General features: G+C 39.9%; 1 protein-coding gene across 3 annotated transcripts; it reads left to right on the forward strand.

The window, feature by feature from the left end:
* Positions 1-4778: 4778 nt before the first annotated feature.
* Positions 4779-16263, forward strand: CWC15 (CWC15 spliceosome associated protein homolog). Of its 3 annotated transcripts, none has more exons than XM_082627839.1 (7): positions 4779-4910; positions 6079-6217; positions 7038-7150; positions 7730-7818; positions 9228-9341; positions 12767-12885; positions 15661-16263. In XM_082627839.1, exons 2-7 carry the CDS (start codon positions 6087-6089, stop codon positions 15788-15790), a joined length of 696 nt encoding a protein of 231 aa, XP_082483965.1. In that variant the 5' UTR covers positions 4779-4910; positions 6079-6086; the 3' UTR covers positions 15791-16263. The 3 variants fall into 3 exon arrangements, with proteins under 3 accessions (XP_082483965.1, XP_082483966.1, XP_082483967.1); XM_082627840.1 differs by having other exon boundaries at positions 4792-4910; positions 6084-6217; XM_082627841.1 differs by lacking the exon at positions 4779-4910 and adding an exon at positions 5050-5181.
* Positions 16264-20540: the final 4277 nt, after the last annotated feature.

Below are 20540 nucleotides of genomic sequence, written 5' to 3' on the forward strand. Positions count from 1 at the left end.
AATTAGAGCTGTGCTTGGATTAGGGGTGGGCTGATTGAATTAGAATTTTGATAACACATATAGAGCCTGATAATCACATGATTTTTCATTTTCCTGAAAAAAATCATCTTTCTGGGTCTTGGCGTATCTTCATTTCGAATCTGGATTTCAGACAAGCAGAATGAAAATTACTTTTTTCTCCTTTAAAATATAAAAGAGATTAAGGCAATAACTTTTTTTTTTCTTTTTTTTTTTTTTTTGCGGTATGCGGGCCTCTCACTGTTGTGGCCTCTCCCATTGCGGAGCACAGGCTCCGGACGCGCAGGCTCAGCGGCCATGGCTCACGGACCCAGCCGCTCCAGGGCATGTGGGATCTTCCCGGACCGGGGCACGAACCCCTGTCCCCTGCATCGGCAGGCGGACTCTCAACCATTGTGCCACCAGGGAAGCCCAAGGCAAAAACTTTTTACATCCAAATATGATTTTTTTTCCCGTTAAAACACATTCACTCACTCACTCACTCATTCACTCATTCATTCATTTATTCACTCATTTGGAACACATTTATGGGCACCTATTGATACCAAGCACTGTTTTAGATGCTTGGCCTACCTCACCAGGCAAAACAGATTCCTGCCCTTGTAGAATTTATATTCTGCATGGGATAGATAAAGAAATAATAAACATAACTAAATTATATAGGATCATGGATGATGATAAGTGCTACGTAAAAAAGTTGAGCAGGATAAGGGATATAAGGCGTGCAAGATTTGGAAGGACAAGGTGGGAACATGGTTGCAACTTTAATTAGGGCTGTCATGGTTAGCTGACCTCACTTGACCAAAGACTTGAAGACAGGTAAGACTGTTCTCCACCAAGGAGATAGCTAGTGTAAGGGTCCTAAGGCAGGTGTTATGCTCAAACAACACCAGGAAGGCTGTAGCCCAGACAGGTATGAGCAAGACAGGAGGTCAACTAAGTAGGGGGGAGCCTTATGATGGGTCATGTGAGCACCTTTAATTTTTATTGTGAGGGAAATGGGAGCCAATGCCTCCTCACTGTCTGATTGGATCCCCTTTTTCCCTATCCCATCCAGCTGTATTATTAACTTTCAAAAATTGCTGCCAATCTGATGCTGTAATGTGATGATCTATTGTTAGTTTACTTTCATTTTCCTAATTAGAGAGGTTGTGTGTCATTCATGTTGATTATCTACTTGGAATTGCTTCTTCTGAATGGCCTGTTTATACTCTTTGTCCATTTTTTTATTGGGTTGTTGTATTTTTTATATTATGCATATTAGTAGTAGTGGACTAGCAGTAGTAATATTTTATATGTTATAGGCATTACAGGATTTATCTGTTAATCTAGCATTTATTTTTTGACTTCATTTTGGGCATCTTCTGCCATAAAATTAAATTTTTATATAGATAAATTTTTAAAATTATTTCTTTTACAGCTTGTAGGTGTTCTGCCTTGATCAAAAGGCCTTTACAGACCCCAAGTAGTACAAATAGTCTCTTAAATTTTCTTTCTAGGTTTTTATGATTTCCTTCTTCCCTTTCGGGTGTTTAATTCAACTGGCTGCAGTGTTTGTTTAAACTTTGAAGCTGGAATTCCTACGTTATATCCTGCCATAAAAATAGTCAGTTTTGTAATCACAGTTATGATATGAAAAGTCCTTTTCACATTGAATGAATATGACCGTTGTCATATTAAAATGAAGAAGCATTTTTTAAGGTTAAAATATACTACAACATATCCAAAAGCTGATAAGAATCATCTGAAAGGTATGGATTCATAGATTATGAGAGACAGAAAATATAGCAGGATGCCAGTTACTAAGAAGGCTGGAGGGATTTGGACCCAGAACACAGGGAGAAGGTTAGGGTCACCTCATCTCTACTAGCACATGAAAGCTGAATGTAAGGACATAGTCAAAGGCAGCTCAGTAGATCTGCTTGCAGGGAGATGAGGAATCCTCCTAGAAAAAGAGCTTCTATTTTCTCAGAGAAGTCAGATCACTCATTCCTGAGAAAGGAAATGAGGGAAGGATGGTGAAAGATGTGTGTAGGTTTGAAGAAAGAGGGGAATGTGGGAAATCATAATATTGCAGAGTGGGAAAATAAACAATTAGGAGAGTATCAGAAGATTTGCAGGCAGCATTAAGGGCCCAACTAGATTTTTGTGGTAATGGGTTTATGAGGATTCTTGGGAGGTTATATATGCTTTTTGTCACCTGAGAGGGTGAATTAAGTTTTTTACTTACTTTTATTTTCTTTTTTAATACTTTCAAGTCATTTAAGCAAAAAACTTTAGAGTTTTGGTTTTTTACTAGTACTTTAAAATCATTTAAGTAAACTTTAAAATTTCTTTTTCTTATTAATACTTTCAGACCATTTAAGCCAAAGCTTTTTGGACTGATTATACTATATGTTGGTGTTAATGAAATTACAGGGATGATTATTTAATCATGGTTGGTGACCAAAATAAGGGCAGTTGGATAAGGGCTGATAAGGGCAGTTGGAACATAAAAACCAGGGGTATTTTCTATATTTGTGTCACCTCCTTGCCATTGTTATATCATTCCTCTACTTCACAGTGCATCAATCACTCATTCATTCATTCAGCAAATACTTACTCAGCACCTATTATGTGCCAGGCACTGTTCTATATGCAGAGGATACACCAGTGAACAAGAGAGACAAGGTTCCTGCTTTCCTGGAACTTATGTTCTAATACAGGAAGATAGACAATAATAAAAATAATATTGATAATAATAATAACTAACATTTGTTTAGCAAATACTGTTTGCTGAGACAGTTTTAAGCACAAGTATTAATTCACTTAATCATTATAATAACACTATGTGGTAGAGTCTAGAAATTATCTCCATTTAATACATGAGGAAACTGAGGGCACAGAAAGGGAAAATAACTTGCCTGAGGTTACAGTTAGGAAAGGGCAGATCTGGAATTTAGAACCAAAACAGTCAGGCTATAGAGCCCCTTCTCTTAATGACTTTGCTATGCTGCCTGTCAGACAAGAAACAAGGCAATAAACAATGAACAGAATAAATTCAGTAGTGTTTAGTACTATGAAAAAATAAAACAGGGTGATGTGATGGTATTTGTGTGTTGGAGGGACAGGGGTGCAAATGTAGATGTCAGGGAAAAACTGAGGAGGTGATTATTTGAGCTGAGACTTGAAGAATGATAATACAGCTATGCTGGGGCACAGACAGCAGATATAAGCTAGTGCAAAGGAATCTTGCTTGTGAAACAGAAATGCAGGGTTGGCTGTGGCTAGAGCTTAGTGTGTAGGAGAGTGATTGATTAGAAGTGAAGCCAGAGAGATCGGTAGGAACCAGACCCTAAGAAACCTCAGGTCACATTAAGAAATTTGACTTTTATTCTAAGTGCAGTGGATTTTTATGCAGGAGTGTAACACTACCTGATTCACAATTTTAAAATATCAGTCTCATTGTTACAGGCAAAATTGACTGTGGGAGAAAAGTGGAAGCAGGAGGATCATTAGGGGGCAATTACAATCCAGGTGGAAAATGATGGTGGCCTGGACTTGGGCAGTGGAATGAAATTTAGGGTGTATGCTGAAAGTAGAATTGGCAAGACTTGCAAATAAACTGGATGAGAAAAATGAAGGGAAAGGAACTTAAGTAGGGCCCTGGGATTTTGGTTTGAGTAACTAGTATGATGGTAGTGTCCTTTACTGAGATGTGTAAGACTAGGGGGGTAATAGCTTCGCTAAGAAAAATCAAGATTTGCATCTTGAACTTTATGGGGGAAGGGACTTTTTCTATTGTTTTGTTTCATGTAAAGTTCAAAGAAAGAGTTCTAGGGGGAAAAAGCTTTTCTATCTTCAGTTTTATGAGCTCTTTACATTTGAAACCAAGTTGGGGGAGTTGAATTTTCATTTGTTCAACAAATATTTATTGAGCATCTACTGTGGCCAAGGACTATGTGATCAGATACCAAGACGAACTAAGCAAACAAGATCCCTGCTCCCAGAGTGGTTTTTTATGGGGAAAGAGTAAGGACGATTGGTTATTTTTTATCTTCCTGTTCGCTGCCTTATTAAAACTTCACCTAACACCTGAGTAGCCATCTTACATTAATAACTGCATCTAGTGCTCCTCGCAGTTGGGCCCACCGTTCTAAAAGTTCAGTGTCGGTTAATACATAAGGAAGCTCTTAATAGTGACACCTCCCATCCCACTAGAACTCAGGCTTTTTAAAAAATAAAAATTTTAACAAACAATACGAATACAACCTTTGCTTTGAAGACTAGTATTTTTGCTGGAATGGTACCTTTATAAAGATCGTGGTTGCCCCCGCACATATTTGTTCTTTCTTCATATCCAATTAAATGAAAATACTAGTCTTTCCGTAGCCCAGCTCTCTAGGGTTGTTGGGTCTAGCTCAGGAGAAAGGAGCTGGAGCCGTTGGATTTAAACAGTTTGGTGTAATCCTTTTCTACGCTCTCTCTCGCTAGCCGGGGACGTGGTGTCTGCTACCCAGGGCTTTCCGTCCACGCAGTACCGGAATGAAACAGTCTGGGAGGGGGTCAGGAAAGGAAAAGACGGAAGAGACATTAAGTAACTGGTTCTTGAAGGTATAAAATGATGCTTGGGGTCTACTCTTAAGCACTAATTTCAAATGCCCGCCCCCTGGGCAGTTTCAGCCCCGCCCCTTGCTGTCGTCACGCCGACGTCCACCTTGGCTTCCGCTGATTGGTCTCCGCCTCCGCCTCTTAAGGGCGGCTAAAGAGCTTGGGGTTTGCTTCCGGGTCTTGGGCTTTAGCCCTGGGCGCAGAGGTTTCTGGGAGCCAAGAGTTATAATGGCGTCTGTATGATCTCCTGAGGCAACTGCGTCGGAGCTCGGCCGAAGTGAGCGGCAGCAGGAAAGCAGACTGTGAGTGGGGCGGGAAAGGGCGGTTGGGGACGGAGGCGGAGAAGCGAGCGCAGGCAGAGGAGGCTCTGGAGCGGCGGGCGGGTGGTGGAGCTCAGCGCTTGTCAGAAGCGTCCCCAGTCCCGGGCTGGCAGCGGAGAGCGCAGCGTGAAGATGACTCTGCAGACAGCGTTAAGCAGGGTCCGGGCGCCCCCACCCCTCGCCGAGTGGGGCAGGGGTGAAGAGTCAGCGGGTTCCCGGTGACAGCCCGAAGGTGAACCCCCCAGAGGCGCTGGTAATGATAACCCGGGGGGATGTGGGGGGCGGCGGCGCCCCCAGAGGCCGGCAACCCTGTTTCTCCCTCTCTGGGTACATCCCTCTCCCTTTTTTTGAAAATCGAGAGAAGTGTACCATTTCCCCCAGTTTCCCCGACATTTGCTTTTCCGACGCTTGAGGATGTTTTAGTAGACACATCTGCTATGCAGTATCCTTTAGTTGCTCAAAAGCAAAAGTAGCATAACCTTTGGGGGTGGGTTCCTGTGTTTTGAGCATTTCTTAAATTGTAATTTGCAAAAGATCTGACTTGTATTACGTTGGCTGCTGGAGAAAATTGGATCAACAAAAGGTTGTTGGAGAACTTTGCCTCTGTAACTGTCATCAAAGTCTAGCTTTTTTTCCAGGACACTCGGTAGCTTTGTCAGTGATTTTTTTATATATCTTTTTTGTTTTTGTAGTTACTATCCTATTTTCTGCTGTGTGAGATTTAGATAAAATGGGAACCTTAAGGAGTCTGGTGGAGTAAGGTTGAGCTGAGATTTTTTAAAACTCGGACATGGCAGTACTGTATTTTACGAGGGTGTTGACATGTCAAGTCTCATCATTTCTTAATAATCCTATTAGGAATATCTCCATTCCACAGATGACAGAAACTTAAGCTTGGTGGTTTGCCGGAGGTCACAGAGCCAGAAGAACAGGAACACAAACTCATATCTTCATGACAGACTAAATATCTGCCATGTTCCTTGTACACCCTGAGCCTCATTATTTGTTTTGTTCAGAGCATTTGAGATTATTTTATAAGTTTTGGGGAATAAGTTAGGGAAATTGTTTCACAAGGAGGGATATTGATTAATACTTTATAAAATGAGAGTTCATCATATTGGAAATAACTTGACCCTGTTTTTCTTCAAAGCATAGAAGATGACAACAGCAGCTAGGCCAACTTTTGAACCTGCAAGAGGGGGGAGAGGAAAAGGAGAAGGTGATTTGAGCCAACTCTCAAAGCAATATTCAAGCAGAGACCTACCCTCTCATACAAAGATAAAATATAGGTAATGAAGCCTTTTATGTTTTTCTTGTTTCACAAAGCAAGACCAAATCTGTTGAATGACATGGTCATGAGATAGTACCATGTGTGGGTTATTATTACTTACCTATTTTCATAGGAGTAGAATGCGATAGTGTTTCTGACACTAAAATTATGCTCTATGATTGTAAAATGCTACTAGATATTCCTTAAGCAGAAATTCCAATTAACAAGGAATTTCCATATGTAGATGGAACAATAACTAATACATTACTTCAGAGGCACCAGGCTCTGTCAGTACTAATCAATATGAGATTAAAAGTGTTACTCTAGGGCCTCCCTGGTGGCGCAGTGGTTGAGAGTCCGCCTGCCGATGCAGGGGATACGGGTTCGTGCCCCGGTCTGGGAGGATCCCATATGCCGCGGAGCGGCTGGGCCCGTGAGCCATGGCCGCTGAGCCTGTGCGTCCGGAGCCTGTGCTCCGCAACGGGAGAGGCCACAACAGTGAGAGGCCCGCGTACAGCAAAAAAAAAAAAAAAAAAAAAAAAAAAAGTGTTACTCTAACGAGCTCTGAATTAACATACTAACAAAAAGTAAAGACATTGTGATCAGCCTGCAGCCTTATTATAAGAAAGTATGTGATTTAGTTTCAGTTTCTTGAAATATTGGATACATCACAGGATTCCTGTTAGTAACCTTCAGATTAGGGTGATCTTGTCCATTTCCCCCAATGGGACTTTATGCTTCAGGGACTCAGGACAAAGTTGCTTTTTGTGAATTGTCTTCCATTACTACAGCCATGTGTTTTTTAGAAGTATTTCTGCCCTGTTTTGTTTCTACTTTAGACAGACCACTCAGGATGCCCCTGAAGAAGTTCGGAACCGTGACTTCAGGAGAGAGTTGGAAGAGAGAGAGAGAGCTGCTGCAAGGGAAAAAAACAGAGACCGGCCAACCCGAGGTGCCAACACTACCCCAGACGTTTCTCTCATAACGTTATGTTGACAGTAGTTTTTCTTTCATGTGGTAATTGGAACGGATTACTGTTTTTTGTTTGTTTGCAATTAAATATGGGTGTGAGCTATAACAGTTTCTTGAAAGAGTTGATTGGATTAGAGATGATAATGAAGTTGATTCCAATTCCATCTTTTTTATGTTTCTGTGTTAGAAAGAACTAGGTGATCTGGGGATATTTAGCAACCGTTGTTTCAGTTCAGATGAAGGAGTTTTTAACTGTTTACACAGCCAGACTTTTTGAGGCCCCATGGTTTCTGTCTATGAAATTCTTCCATTTTTATTTCTACCATATGTAAACTATTTCCTAAATTTCCTGAGAGAGGCTACAGTTCCCATATTAAAATCAGTACTTTTATTAATTCATTCAATAAATATCTGCCAAGGGCTTATTTGCCAGGCACTGTGGTTATAATCCCTACTGTCATGCTTAAGACATAAGCTCTTCTTGCCCACAGGTCCCTAAAATGTTATAAGAAATGCAGGATTTGATTCAGTAAGCTAAATAATGTTTGTTTTCCCCCAGAACATACAACCTCCTCTTCAGTGTCAAAGAAGCCTCGGTTGGACCAGATTCCCGCTGCCAACCTCGATGCAGACGACCCTCTAACAGATGTATGTTTTACTTCCTCCTCTCATCTCCATGTAGTAATTTACTTACCATTTTTCTGAAATACCTTTTTATCTGGCTTCCCTGGTGGTGCAGTGGTTGAGAGTCCGCCTGCCAATGCAGGGGACACGGGTTCGTGCCCCGGTCCGGAAAGATCCCACGTACCGCAGAGCGGCTGGGCCCGTGAGCCATGGCCGCTGAGCCTGCGCGTCTGGAGCCTGTGCTCCGCAACGGGAGAGGCTGCAACAGTGAGAGGCCCACGTACCGCAAAAAAAAAAAAAGAAAGAAAGAAATACCTTTTTATCTATTCTTTTGGCTTTAAGAAGCGATTTGTATTCATTTTTACTTACTATTATTCAATTATAGCTCTGACTTCAATGCTAAACTCTGTAGTTTATTTTAAAACAAAAAGAATTATCTTGTGGTTAATCAAACTTCAAGTTTGATCTCTGGAGAGCCAAAGAAGGAAGAGGTCTATTAAAAGATACGCTTCCCTAAAAAATAATTCCCTGTATTAAACCATGGAAATTGGACTAGTTATTCCCCTTCAGAGGGCACTCTTCGGACTGGGCTCTTTATTGATAGCATCCCCTGCAGTGACTGTAGGGGCCTTTCCGTACTTGCTGCCAATGATGCCCCTTCCAGATGTTCAATGCACTTAATGGCTCCCTCTGTACTTAGGGAGGAATGTGATCTAAGTGGAAGGTTTTTAAGAATTGGCACTTTAATTAACGTTAAAATTTAGTGGGACTGCACAGTCTAATTAATTTGCAGTTTTCTACATACAGAGGAAAAATCTGAGGACTTTTCAAGGGTAGCATCTAATAAGCATATATATTAGTAATTCTAGAGTTGACAGACTAAATTAAAAATTAACTCAGTAATTCAATATAAGGAACTCAATTTTAAGTGAGATATAATGATTATTCATTTGAAACTATTTTTTCTGAGAATTTAGAACCCTTTTCTGTACCTTTGACTATCTTTAATTCCTAGTTGTTTTGAGCCATCTAAAATTATTTTGACTCCCAGGGTCAAAGTATGTAGTGTGTATTATACTTTGTTACTTTGTAAGACTTAGTATAAAGTGTTCCTTTTCTGGTTTTAGAAATATTTTCATATGTAAATTCCCATTTGACTATGTAAATTTGAAAGGTCATTCATTATACTCTTTGCTGTTATAATGTCTAAAATACATCAGAGGTTGACATTTTAGTAAGTAACTGTAAGCTTTTTTGTGGGGTTTTATTTTATTTTTTGGTTGTTGCTAATTTTAACCGTATTTAGGTACATTTATCTTTCCCTCTAGGAAAATTAATCCTGCTCCAAAGATTTGAGGAGTGCCACTTTTATGGAAAAAAATGAATAATCTATTTTGTCTCCCATCTCCTGGGCCATCACCATTCTTTTTTAGGAGGAAGATGAAGATGAAGATTTTGAAGAGGAGAGTGATGATGATGATACTGCAGCTCTTCTTGCGGAGCTGGAAAAAATTAAAAAAGAAAGAGCTGAAGAGCAGGCCAGGAAGGTAAAACCAGCATATTAAATATTTACATCTTCTCACATATACTAAAGTAGAAGTGTTTTTTAAATCAAGTAATATCATCTTATATTAGAAATCATCCTTACCATGTCTCGATATTATAGGACCTGTAGGTCTATAAATCTGGTGATTCCTATGACATCCTAAGTCTCCTGGTTATGTTAGAAATTCTTTCCAAATAGTTCAGACATACTCATCAAAATGCTCTTCATTCAGTTATTTGTTCAATAGACATATAGTCAGTGTCTGTTAAGTGTCAGAAGAATCAAAGATGATTAAGATGTAGTCATAGCCTACAAAGAACCCACAGGTATAGTGAGGCCGTCTTTATCTCTCTCCTTGTCTTCTGACCCAGCCTTCTTTCCAGGCACTTGCTGAGGCCATCTGTCAATAAATTTTATATAACCTAGCTTCTCTGAGTCCCCAGAGTCTCTACATTTACACAATGGAAGGAAAGAATGTCTAACTCAAAGACAGTTAGACGAATTAAATAGGATCCATAGTACGTACCTTTAAACTTTGAGTGAATTACCCATAGTAGTAACAGTAAGAGACAAAACTTGGGAGGCAAGAGCAAGTCAGAGCAGTAGAGATTTGTAGACCAGTGCTAAAGGAGTTTGAACTCTCTTCCAAAGGACCTGTGGAACTAGTCGATTTCAGCTGGAGATGGTAAGGTTGGGTATGCATTTTAGAAAGATTACTCTGGCTGAAGTGGAGGGTAGAGGAAAGAACTGAGTAGGGGGCTGTTCCAATAATCCTCACATGCAGTTATGAGAACCTTGCATGACAGGAGTTGGATTTGAGAGAAGTAAACAGATGCTGATAGAGCTGTCAAGGAGATAAGATTGACCAGAGAAAGTGACTGATTAGCTGTGGCAGTTTCTGGGTTGATGTTGGTGCTATACACTAATCAGGGAATGCCGAAGGATGGGCATGTTTCAGTGGAGAGAAAAATAATGAGTTCTTTTTGGCACATACTGAACGTGATATATTGTGAGACACTCAAGTAGATATATCTGCCTCCACTTTTTTTTTTTTCTCCCCTGGCCACACCACACAGCATGCGGGATCTTAGTTCCCCAACCAGGGATCGAACCCATGTCGCCTGTAGTGGCAGTGCAGATTCGTAATCACTGGACTGCCAGGGAAGTCCCTGCCTCCACTTTCAACCAGAAAAGAGCAGCTTTTTTAATGGGCTTCTGTGTAAGATTTCATTTGAACCAAGAATTGCTCTATTTAAAAAAAGGAAAGAGACTTGGGGAAAAGACTGATGTAGGTTAATGCTTAGAACCTAGGGAGGTAGAGTTCAAATGGATCAGAAGGGTCAGGGAAGAATTCAGAAAAGAGGAAGATTTGGGGATAGGCTTTGAAGACTGCTAGAATTCAGATTTGAAGAAGAAAAATATTTAAAAATACAATTCTTGTCAAAATTTGGCATAGGATAGCATAACTCCTGTAGAATTATAAGACCATTCCTACACTGGCCACCACAAGAGGGCAGTTCTGTTCCAAATTCTTGTGGCCTCCCTAATAGCTGTGGATACGCAAAGAGACATTTAAATGCATTTGGTTGACCTTTAAGGAGCATAAACATTTTAGACAGAAGATCTTGGCAGTTTTGCAAGGTTCATCTGATTTCTTTGTACAAAATGTGTTGGTGGTTTTTTTGGAGTTGAATGACAGTTTTATTCCATTTGTCCCCCATTTCCCTGTCTGGCTTTCTAGTGGCTGGTTTTTGAGGTGTTCCAAAATGTTTTCAAACCAGTCAGCCTGTGTCAAGGGCTGGGAAACTTTCTGTAAAGAGCCAGATAGCTAATATTTTAGGCTTGCAGGCCATACAGCCTCCATCACAGCTATTCAACTCAGCTAATTGTAATACAAGCAGCCATAGGCAGTGCATAAATAAATGGATGTGACTGTGTTCCAGTAAAATTTTATTTACAAAACAAGATGGTTCAGATTTGACCAAACCATAGGCTGTCCATCCTTTATACCTGTAGTCATGAAACAGTGTACCTGGTACTTGAGTATGGAAAGAGTTGGCACCTTTTTTCCCTACTGCTATGTATGGCAATCAACCAGTATCTCTAAAGGAAATAATATTCCAAACATAAAATGATCAGGACCTTATTACATCACATATGTTGTTTTCTTATAAATTTGGATACATTGTATGCTTGAGCTCCTGTTTGTCTAGCATCTCAGAGATATGTCTTTTTACTTTTAGCATCAATATAATTTGTTTAAAAATAAGTATATAATTTTTAGAAAGCTATCTGTTCTTAATCTATGATGGATGCTCCTGACTTCTGCTTGCTTATAGTCTGAAAATGACTTAAAGGAATTTTCCTGTTAATTTCCCTGAAAATTGCATCTTCTCACCTCCCAATTATTTGGCCTCATAAAAATGAAATCAGTTGTTCACACTTGATTATTAAAATGAAGTATCTTTAACCTGTATAGAAAATCAGGTTATTTTTCCAAGTGGTCTAACACAGATTCATTATAAATAGACTTCCAGAAAGTCCTTTTTCCCTTGGTATATTAAGTCATCAATTTTGTCATCCCCAAAACACAGCAAAGTGGGATCTATCTTTGGTTTAAGATAGCATGGAATCAGGTAGATCTAGAAGTTATGGCTAAGGATTTTAGACATTTTATATTTGTAATTCTAAGAAGGAGACTGAGGGTGATTTGAGTTTAAAGAGGTTAATGCTAAAATAAAAGTGAAAAAAGACAAGCATGTAACTGAGAACAGATGAGAGAGATAAAAATAGAAAGTCATTAACAATAAATCATAAGAATAAAATGGGTAAACCTCAGGTAAATTAGTAGAAATGCATGTTTACTGAATATAATTTTTTACATGATGGTTTATCTTATTTTAGGACATAATTCTTGGTTAATAATAACTTGTCACCAGTCCTAGAGATGCAAGTTTACATTGTTAGTAATTCAAAATAAAATTATTTTTAATCACAGTTATATATAACCCTTCCTTAAAAATTGAGATAATTGCTTTGCTAAATGTGTCTTTTTGATGTTTAATATGTTCTTAAATTATTGGAATGTTTATAGATGTACTCTCTTAAACAGTTATGTAATTTTGTATGTACTTCAAGAAAGAAAATAGATTTAAATATGCAACTCAAGAATGTCAAAGTCAGAAAGAGACTAATGAATGTATGATGGCAAGCATGAAATAGTTATAATGAAAATGCCCAATTATTTTATTTTGATAAATGAGACTTTTCTGGTATGTCTTAAAAACAAAGAAAAAGCAATACTACCTTGATGCTTATCCCATCTCCCTCTTAAAATCCTAACAGTCTTTTAAAATATGAGTTATATTATAGGATTGACGCCAGAAGTAATATAAGTAAATATGAATCTTCCCCTCTTGTTGGCAGGAACAAGAGCAAAAGGCTGAAGAAGAAAGGATTCGTATGGAAAACATTCTGAGTGGAAACCCTCTCCTTAATCTCACTGGCCCATCCCAGCCTCAGGCCAACTTCAAAGTTAAAAGAAGGTACTGTACAATAATGGGTTGGAGAGATATGTGTACACACACACACACACACACACACAGGTTATGAGTTTTATAGCAAACTATATTATGTAAAGCTTCTAATACCCACTCTCCACTGATATTTTTCTCCATCACATTTTGGAATAATGGAAGGAGAATGAAAGAAAATAAACTTATTTTCAGTATATATTTACAGTAACCAGCTGTGTAACAGAGATTGTTCTAAGTACTAGAGACAGAGCAGTGCACTGAGCCCTTGACCCTACAAAGCTTACACTGTAGTTATATATGTCAAGGGTCCCCAAAACCATCCTTCACATTCAGAGACTAGAAGGTCTCAGGGGGCTCAGCGTGTAGCTGTTCTCATGACTAACTTAGTGAAGATACACAGCCAGATCATAAAGGGAAAAGGCACTGAAGGAAGTGTGTGTGCTTCCTTATGCTGTGTCCCTCCTATGAGGGGTCACACAGAGCACATTCTTTTCCCTAGTAATGAAAATGCAGCAACATTTGTGCAGTGTTGCTGCCCAGGAAGACCCATTAGAGACTCCCAGGGTTTTTATTGGCTGCTTATATAGGCAACCTCTGCCTAGTACATACCAAAATTGAGACTCCCGGAAAGAAACCACATTATTTGTACAGACAGTCTAGACACAGTGACAGTGAGAAGATTGCTGCAATCCAAGTTTCCAAATGCCAGCCAGGGACCAACCTTGCAAGCGGCCTTCCTGAGGACAACAGTCTGTGTGTGTGTGTGTGTGTGTGTGTGTGTGTGTGATCGAGAAACCCTGCTGTAGGCTTAACATTTAAACCATATCTATTATTTCTCACCACCTCCACTGCTGCCATCTCCATCCGGAGTGATGCAGTCCCCCTAACTGGTCTGCTTGCATGCTCACCACCCTCTCCATCCGTACCCCCAGGTTTTTTCCTTAACATAGCAGTATCATGGTCCTTTTAAAATAAAAGATCTCAATCCTGTTCTAAACCATCCAGTGGCTTCCTGACTCATTCATAGTAAAAAACAAAAACAAGTCTTTACAATGGCAGTTGCATAGGCAAGGCAGGATTTGCAAGAAAGGTGACATTTTATTAGAGACTAGACTCCAAGGTATTTGACCCGAGCTATTGAAAGGATAGAGATGGGGAAGAATGTGAACTGAGGTGGGGAGGCGGAGGGACCAATTTAAGACATGGTAACTTTGGGATGATATATATGTCTGTGTGGAAATGTTGAGTAGGTAGCTTGATACACAGTTCTGGAGTTAGCCCAGGCTAGAGATCATGAATTTGGGAGCTGTCAACTTACAGAAGTTTCCTGAAGCCATGAAGACTAGATGAGGTTACTTAGTGAATGAGTATAGCCAGAGAGGAGGTCAGAGGAGTGAGCTTGGGGTAATATTTCGAGGTCGGGTAGATGATTAGCTGTCCATACCTGGAATAGTACCTGGTACATACTAGGTGCTCAGTAAATATCGATTATATGAATTATGAGTGAAAAAACTAGGCTGAGAAGGAGCAGCCAGTGGGGAAGAAATGAACCGAAAGAGGCTGGTAGGTGTCTTGGAGCCTCACAGACAGTTTCAAGAGGAGGGGAGTGATTATCTAGGTCAGATATTGCTGACAGGCCAAGTGAAGTGGGTACTGCAAAGTGGCGGTTGGAGTTAGGGCCCTGGGAGAGCAGTGCTGGTGTTGAGAGGGAGGGGTCAAAGCCTGTGGGGAGTGAGTTGAGGAGAGAGTGGGTAGAGAAAAAACTACATTGATTTATATTTGTATTAAGCTATATAGTTCTGCCTTGTTTGGATGCAGATAAAATCGTTGGGAGACTGAAACATGTTGTCTTAATGTGCAGATCACATTTCACCTAGCTCTGCTCAGCTTTTCACATTTCTCTGCACTGCACCAGTGATGACTTAAAACACTGTTTTCAAAGATGCCCATGTTCTTTGCTTATTTTCAACGTGCAGTTTCTTCTGGCGGGCATATGTCCACAGCAAACACACATTACATAGGCTTTCATTTTATATATGTTTGTGAAAGTTTATGTATTACGTATATGGGTTTGTGTTTTACATGCTAGGTGATATTTTGAAATCATAATCTTTATTTTCTATAAAACATGTATTTTGTAGCCCATCCATGGGTGTTTTTTTTTTCCTTTTTTAAGCTTACACATTATGAAATCCAACCAGGAGAAACGAACTAGAGATTCCTGCCCTAAGCTCTTCAGCTGCTCTTTCTTTGTGGTTAATGTAGATGTGAGCTAATATATGAGCCTTAATTGTTTTACCCCAATAGTTTCTTCTTTTGCCCTAAATTGTAAATACTACAGTGAATGCTTACTACATGTTAACTGATAAAAGAGTATGTATAAAGTCCTTAAAACCACATAATGTAACTATAGTAAATCGTCCAGCTATCATCTAGAGCTGTCCATACTAATCAGGGTAGAACCAGGTACTGCCTCTTTGTTTTAGATCTGAAAACATTAAATATTTATGTAATTTCTGCTTTTTAACTCAAAGTTTCTTATACTGGAGAAATAATAAGAATGTTGTGTATGTTCTAAATAAGGATTACCCTTCCTATTATAAAAAAGCAAGCTAACAGCCTATTAAGAATTACTTTATTCTTTTGGGTGTAATTGCTACATTGAATGATGTACAGGTTGAGCATCTTTTTGTGTGATGAATAAGCTTTACAGTTCGTTCACACGGTGTTCTTGTCTGTTGATACAAGCATTGTAAGATTGTTCTGTTTTCTTTTTTCTTTCAGGTGGGATGATGATGTTGTTTTCAAGAACTGTGCAAAAGGTGTAGATGATCAGAAGAAAGACAAAAGATTTGTAAATGATACGCTGCGATCTGAATTTCACAAAAAGTTCATGGAGAAATATATTAAATAGTACAGTTTTATGTGCTTAATTAAAGGCTATAAAATGTAAACGATATGACTTTATTTTGGTTTTTTTGTTTTTCTCTTCCCCTCCCATCTAAATTGTGTATACGCTTCCCTAATTTTAAGTTCCAAAATATCTTTTCCTTTATTGATTCCTAACTTGATAAGGACTGGGAATTGGTTTAACCAATTGCCATCTCAGTATTTCCAGTCATATGTTTTTCTTTTGAATATGGGAAAAGGAATCTGCTTGTAATAAATATTTTTAATAATCTGTGTCAAATCTGTGTCCCCACCTTTTTTGTTGAAATGTGTGCAGCTTATAAAACACTGCATATTTTCTTTCGTGTGTTGTATTTCTTTGTGTTAACTTTTTCTCCTCATATCTCTAACATTGACTTAAAGTCAGTTAATTCATATCTCCTCTGTATCTTTTAGAAGTGTGATGAAAAATTAAAGAGATTCCATTTTGGACCACCATGTTGGTATGGAAGAGTGTCATCAAACAGGAAGCGCCCTGAGTGTGTGTCAGGGAGCATGGGGTACCTCTCACTTCTGCAGGCGCCCCTTTCTTTTCTCTCAGCCCAAAATAAGAGCTCCTTAAGCATGCCTAGGAAGCATGTGATGTTCACCTGTGTTTTAGTTACTCAACTGCCATGTTTCTCTTGAATGAGGTAGAATTTGCACACTGACACTCATTAGATGCAAAACCTTGGAGAGTTTAACATCAAACAATACATGAAATAAAACCTTTGGAAATAGAATTGTTTGTTATCTTGGAGGATATGGATATGGGAAGTGGGAGGGGCTCTACACAGCTGGAAAACGAAGTTTCCCTAAACCTGGGCTGGGATTTTAAGGATGTCACATTGATAGAAAATGTGAGACCAGAAATTGAGCCTTCTACAGATAGAGACCCATTTATAGGATTCCTCAGCTGTGAATGATGTTGAGTTTGTTAAGGTTAAAGATAAAACTTTTAAAGCAAAAATAATGTGTTAGTTATCACTGGCTATTTATTTAAACCCCTTTCTCTAGGATCCCCAGTGGAATCTTGGACACAGGTTGTATGTAACCTGAGTCAGGAGTAGGGCTGGAATCATAGCCCAGGCCTTGACCACGTTCATACCCTGCTTTTTTTTTCTCCAACTGAGCAATTTACACGTAAATTTGAATACGTTGACTAGTATTTTTTTAAAGCCTTTAATAGTACTGAAGCACTTTTATCTCCAACTTTACAGTTTATAAAGTGCCTTTACATCCGTTTTCAGTTTTCTTCATAGCAACACACATAGGAAGGAAATACTGGGTTATTCAAAGCTAAGGAAATAAAATACAGGCCGAGTGACTGGATCAGCGTTAACACTTGATGGGAAACGTATGAGTGCCTTAAAACTACATGAAGATGTGCTTACAGAAGTGAGAAGCATTATTTAGATTTCCAAAACTAGTTCTTGGGATTATGGGTAAAGTCTTGAGGAAAAGAAATAGCAGCATATGAACTTTTTAGCATCTGAAAGGCTTATAATTCATACCCGGGGGTACAATTTAGGTGCACCCTTACCCCGAGATCCACTTCAGATAACCTATTTGAGCCTGACAGGTTCAGCAAGGATCAAAGTAAAGCTAATTTCAATAATTTATCCATTTTCCTAATAGTTTCCAACGTGAAACATTATGTAACTGGTCATAGATCAAGGACACACAAATGCTACAGTTTCAGCTCTCAGATCTATAAAGCCAGTAACAACCTTCCTAGCGAAAATGCCTAACATCCTCCTTGCAAAACATCTTGCCTAGGTGTGACTGAGGAAACTGTCTAATCCCTTCAAGAGCCCATGCTGAGTGCCAAGAGCCAGGGCTTTGAAGCCAGATGGACCTGGATGTGAAGCCCAGCTCAGTCACCTCGGGTTTCACTAAAGCTAACTCGCTAACTAACGTTGCACCAAGCATGCTTGTACTGCATCCCTTTAATCAACACCGCTCCCTGCAAGGCAGGCATTATTATTTTCCCTGTTTTATAGACAAGGAGACTGAAGTTTGTAAGAGAGATTTTAAAACAAGCAAAGTCATAAGTCTTTAAGAGGATAGGGCCGAGGTTCAAACCTTGAAGTTTCTATTTGCAGCCCATCCTTGTAACTGCTATGCTTGACTTCCTCTTCGTGTGAAAGAGCCCTTCTGACATTTCTCACCTATGAAACAATAGTATCAAGAGTGATGAGTAAGGGGGTTTGATGGGAATTAATTTAAGGTGTGAGTACTTGGCAGGCATATAGGAGGGATTTCATCCACATTCTCTTTCTATCTGCCTCTACTAGCATATAGCAGGGGCTGCTGAAAAGTTTGAAAGCCTGTCGTTTTGTTCTGTCATAAAGGTCTGGTTCTGAAGAGTTTCCCTAGCACCTCAGAGCTTGAGTTGGGGGATAGGTATGACCTCGAAAGGGGTTGCTTTTGCTTGGTTGCTAGGATTAGAAACCCACTAATAGAAACTCAAGTGAAATAGAGGTTTATCTTTTTTTATATAATTGAAATATATTTGATTTACAATGTTGAGTTAGTTTCAGGTTACAGCAAAGTGGATCAGATATATATATTCTGTTTTAGATTCTTTTTCATTACAAGTTATTACAAGATATTGAGTATAGTTCCCTGGGCTATACAATAGGTCCTTGTTGGTTATCTATTTTACACACACGCGCACACACACACACACACACCCTTTGGTAACCATAAGTTTGTTTTCTATGTCTGTGAGTCTATTTCTGTTTTGTAAATAAATTCATTTGTATCATATTTTAGGCTCCACATATAAGTGATATCATATGATACTTGTCTTTCTCTGTATGACTTAACTTCACTTAGTATGATAATCTCTAGGTCCATCCATGTTCCTGCAAATGGCATTATTTCATCCTTTTTCTGGCTGAGTAATATTCTATCGTGTATATATTAGTATGTATACATCTTTATCCATTCATCTGTCAATGGAGGGGTTTATCTTAACAATAGTTAAAAGGCACTTCCTCTGTCCAGCTCTTACTCTGCTCCTCTCTTCATCTGACCCACTTCCTCCACAAGACTAGATTTCTGCACCCAAAAAGCCTAGAGGTCACTCGTTTATGATCCTGGCTTCCCTGGAAAGGAATCTTCATGATCTTGTAGGTCCACTGGCCGACAGACCCTCTGTGTTGTGAGACAAAGCTTGTCCAGTGAGCAGTGGCCAGGAACCAGGTTACCTAGTACAAATGTGGGCCAGAGCAGGGAGACATTCACAGAACAATCTTTGTTATTGACGTGGCTTGAGATATTCAGCTACTCACATGGTAGACAAAACCTAGACACCGAGATTTCACAGCTGTAACTCGAGTCTCAGGGGTAGTGCCTGCATCTCCCACCAGGATCTAGCACCACGATGGGCACATAACAAGGGCTGCCCTCTGCCCCCAGTGCAGGCCTGGCCATAGGCAACCACCCAGGCCCAGATGGAAAAGAGGGGACCTAGTGACCAGAGACCTGGGTGTCATGGCGGGAGCAGGCCCTGCTGGGTCAGTTTCCTGCTGGTTTCTGGAAACTGTCATGTCCACCAGGGAGCAGGGTGGGACATGTCCTGTCTTTGAGACACCGTCTTAGAAGTAGGACTAATTAGATTGAACCACTTGTTGGGGGAGAGGGTGGATCAAGTGAAAGGGAGAGGAGTTTAGTGGGAGCTGCTGAGGGCTGGGATATTGGCCCCAGGGCCCTCTTCCCTGGCCACGGTCCAGGGAACACGGAAGAAGCAGGATCAGCCTGGGACTCATCTTTCAGTAAATGCGAGGGACCATTCTGTCCGTGTTGGTGGTGTTGGGATGCAACCCGCACACCTTTCTCTGAATCACACTCCCACAGACATCATAGCTCTTGGAATCTTTTGATACGGAAGCTCTTTTAGGTGTTTTTCATTTTCAGTTTTTAAAATGTCCTGTTCTCGCCTGGCCTAGTTCTCAGACACTTCAGGACAGGAAAGAGGAGGAAGAAGAAAGCAGTCGTGTTCACACTCCTGAGAGAGGCATCTGCCAGGTTCCCTCTCCAGGGTGATTTTTTCATCTAATCATATTTTCAAACAGCCTCCCTCTGGAGAAAGAAGCAGAGAGATGTCTCCTAATGGCCCCAGACTAATTGGAAGCCGCTTCCTGGGAGCTGCCTTCTCCGTCGTGCTAGAGTCTGAGGAAGGAGGAAAAAGGAGTGGGGACTTCAAGAACCTTCTGACTATGTCAGAGGGAAGGGTTCTAATGTCATCCTGAAATTTCCTCAATACTCACACCTCCTTGAAAGTCCAAGAGTTATCTTGGACTCAGAGGCCTATTTCCAGAGTGTGGGTTAACTAAGCACTGAACATTAAGTCACTCTTTGGAAGCACTGACTTCAAAGAAGCCACAGGGAGAAATGTCTATTTAGGTCTTCTGCCCATTTCTGGATTGGGTTGTTTGTTTTTTTTCTATTGAGCTGCATGAGCTGCTTATAAATTTTGGAGATTAATCCTTTGTCAGTTGCTTCATTTGCAAATATTTTCTCCCATTCTGAGGGTTGTCTTTTGGTCTTGTTTATGGTTTCCTTTGCTGTGCAAAAGCTTTGAGGTTTCGTTAGGTCCCATTTGTTTATTTTTGTTTTTATTTCCATTCCTCTAGGAGGTGGGTCAAAAAGGATCTTGCTGGGATTTATGTCATAGAGTGTTCTGCCTATGTTTTCCTCTAAGAGTTTGATAGTTTCTGGCCTTACAT

Source organism: Mesoplodon mirus (assembly GCF_964341445.2).
Source record: "Mesoplodon mirus genome assembly, chromosome: 7".
Classification (NCBI taxonomy): Eukaryota; Metazoa; Chordata; class Mammalia; order Artiodactyla; family Ziphiidae; genus Mesoplodon; species Mesoplodon mirus.

Coding starts and splice junctions, on each gene's coding strand:
- CWC15 (XM_082627839.1), top strand. CDS start 6,087: ATGACAACAGCAGCTAGGCCAACTTTTGAACCTGCAAGAGGGGGGAGA. Junction 7,151..7,729: donor CAGAGACCGGCCAACCCGAG/GTGCCAACACTA, acceptor GTTTTCCCCCAG/AACATACAACCTCCTCTTCA. Junction 9,342..12,766: donor CTGAAGAGCAGGCCAGGAAG/GTAAAACCAGCA, acceptor TCTTGTTGGCAG/GAACAAGAGCAAAAGGCTGA.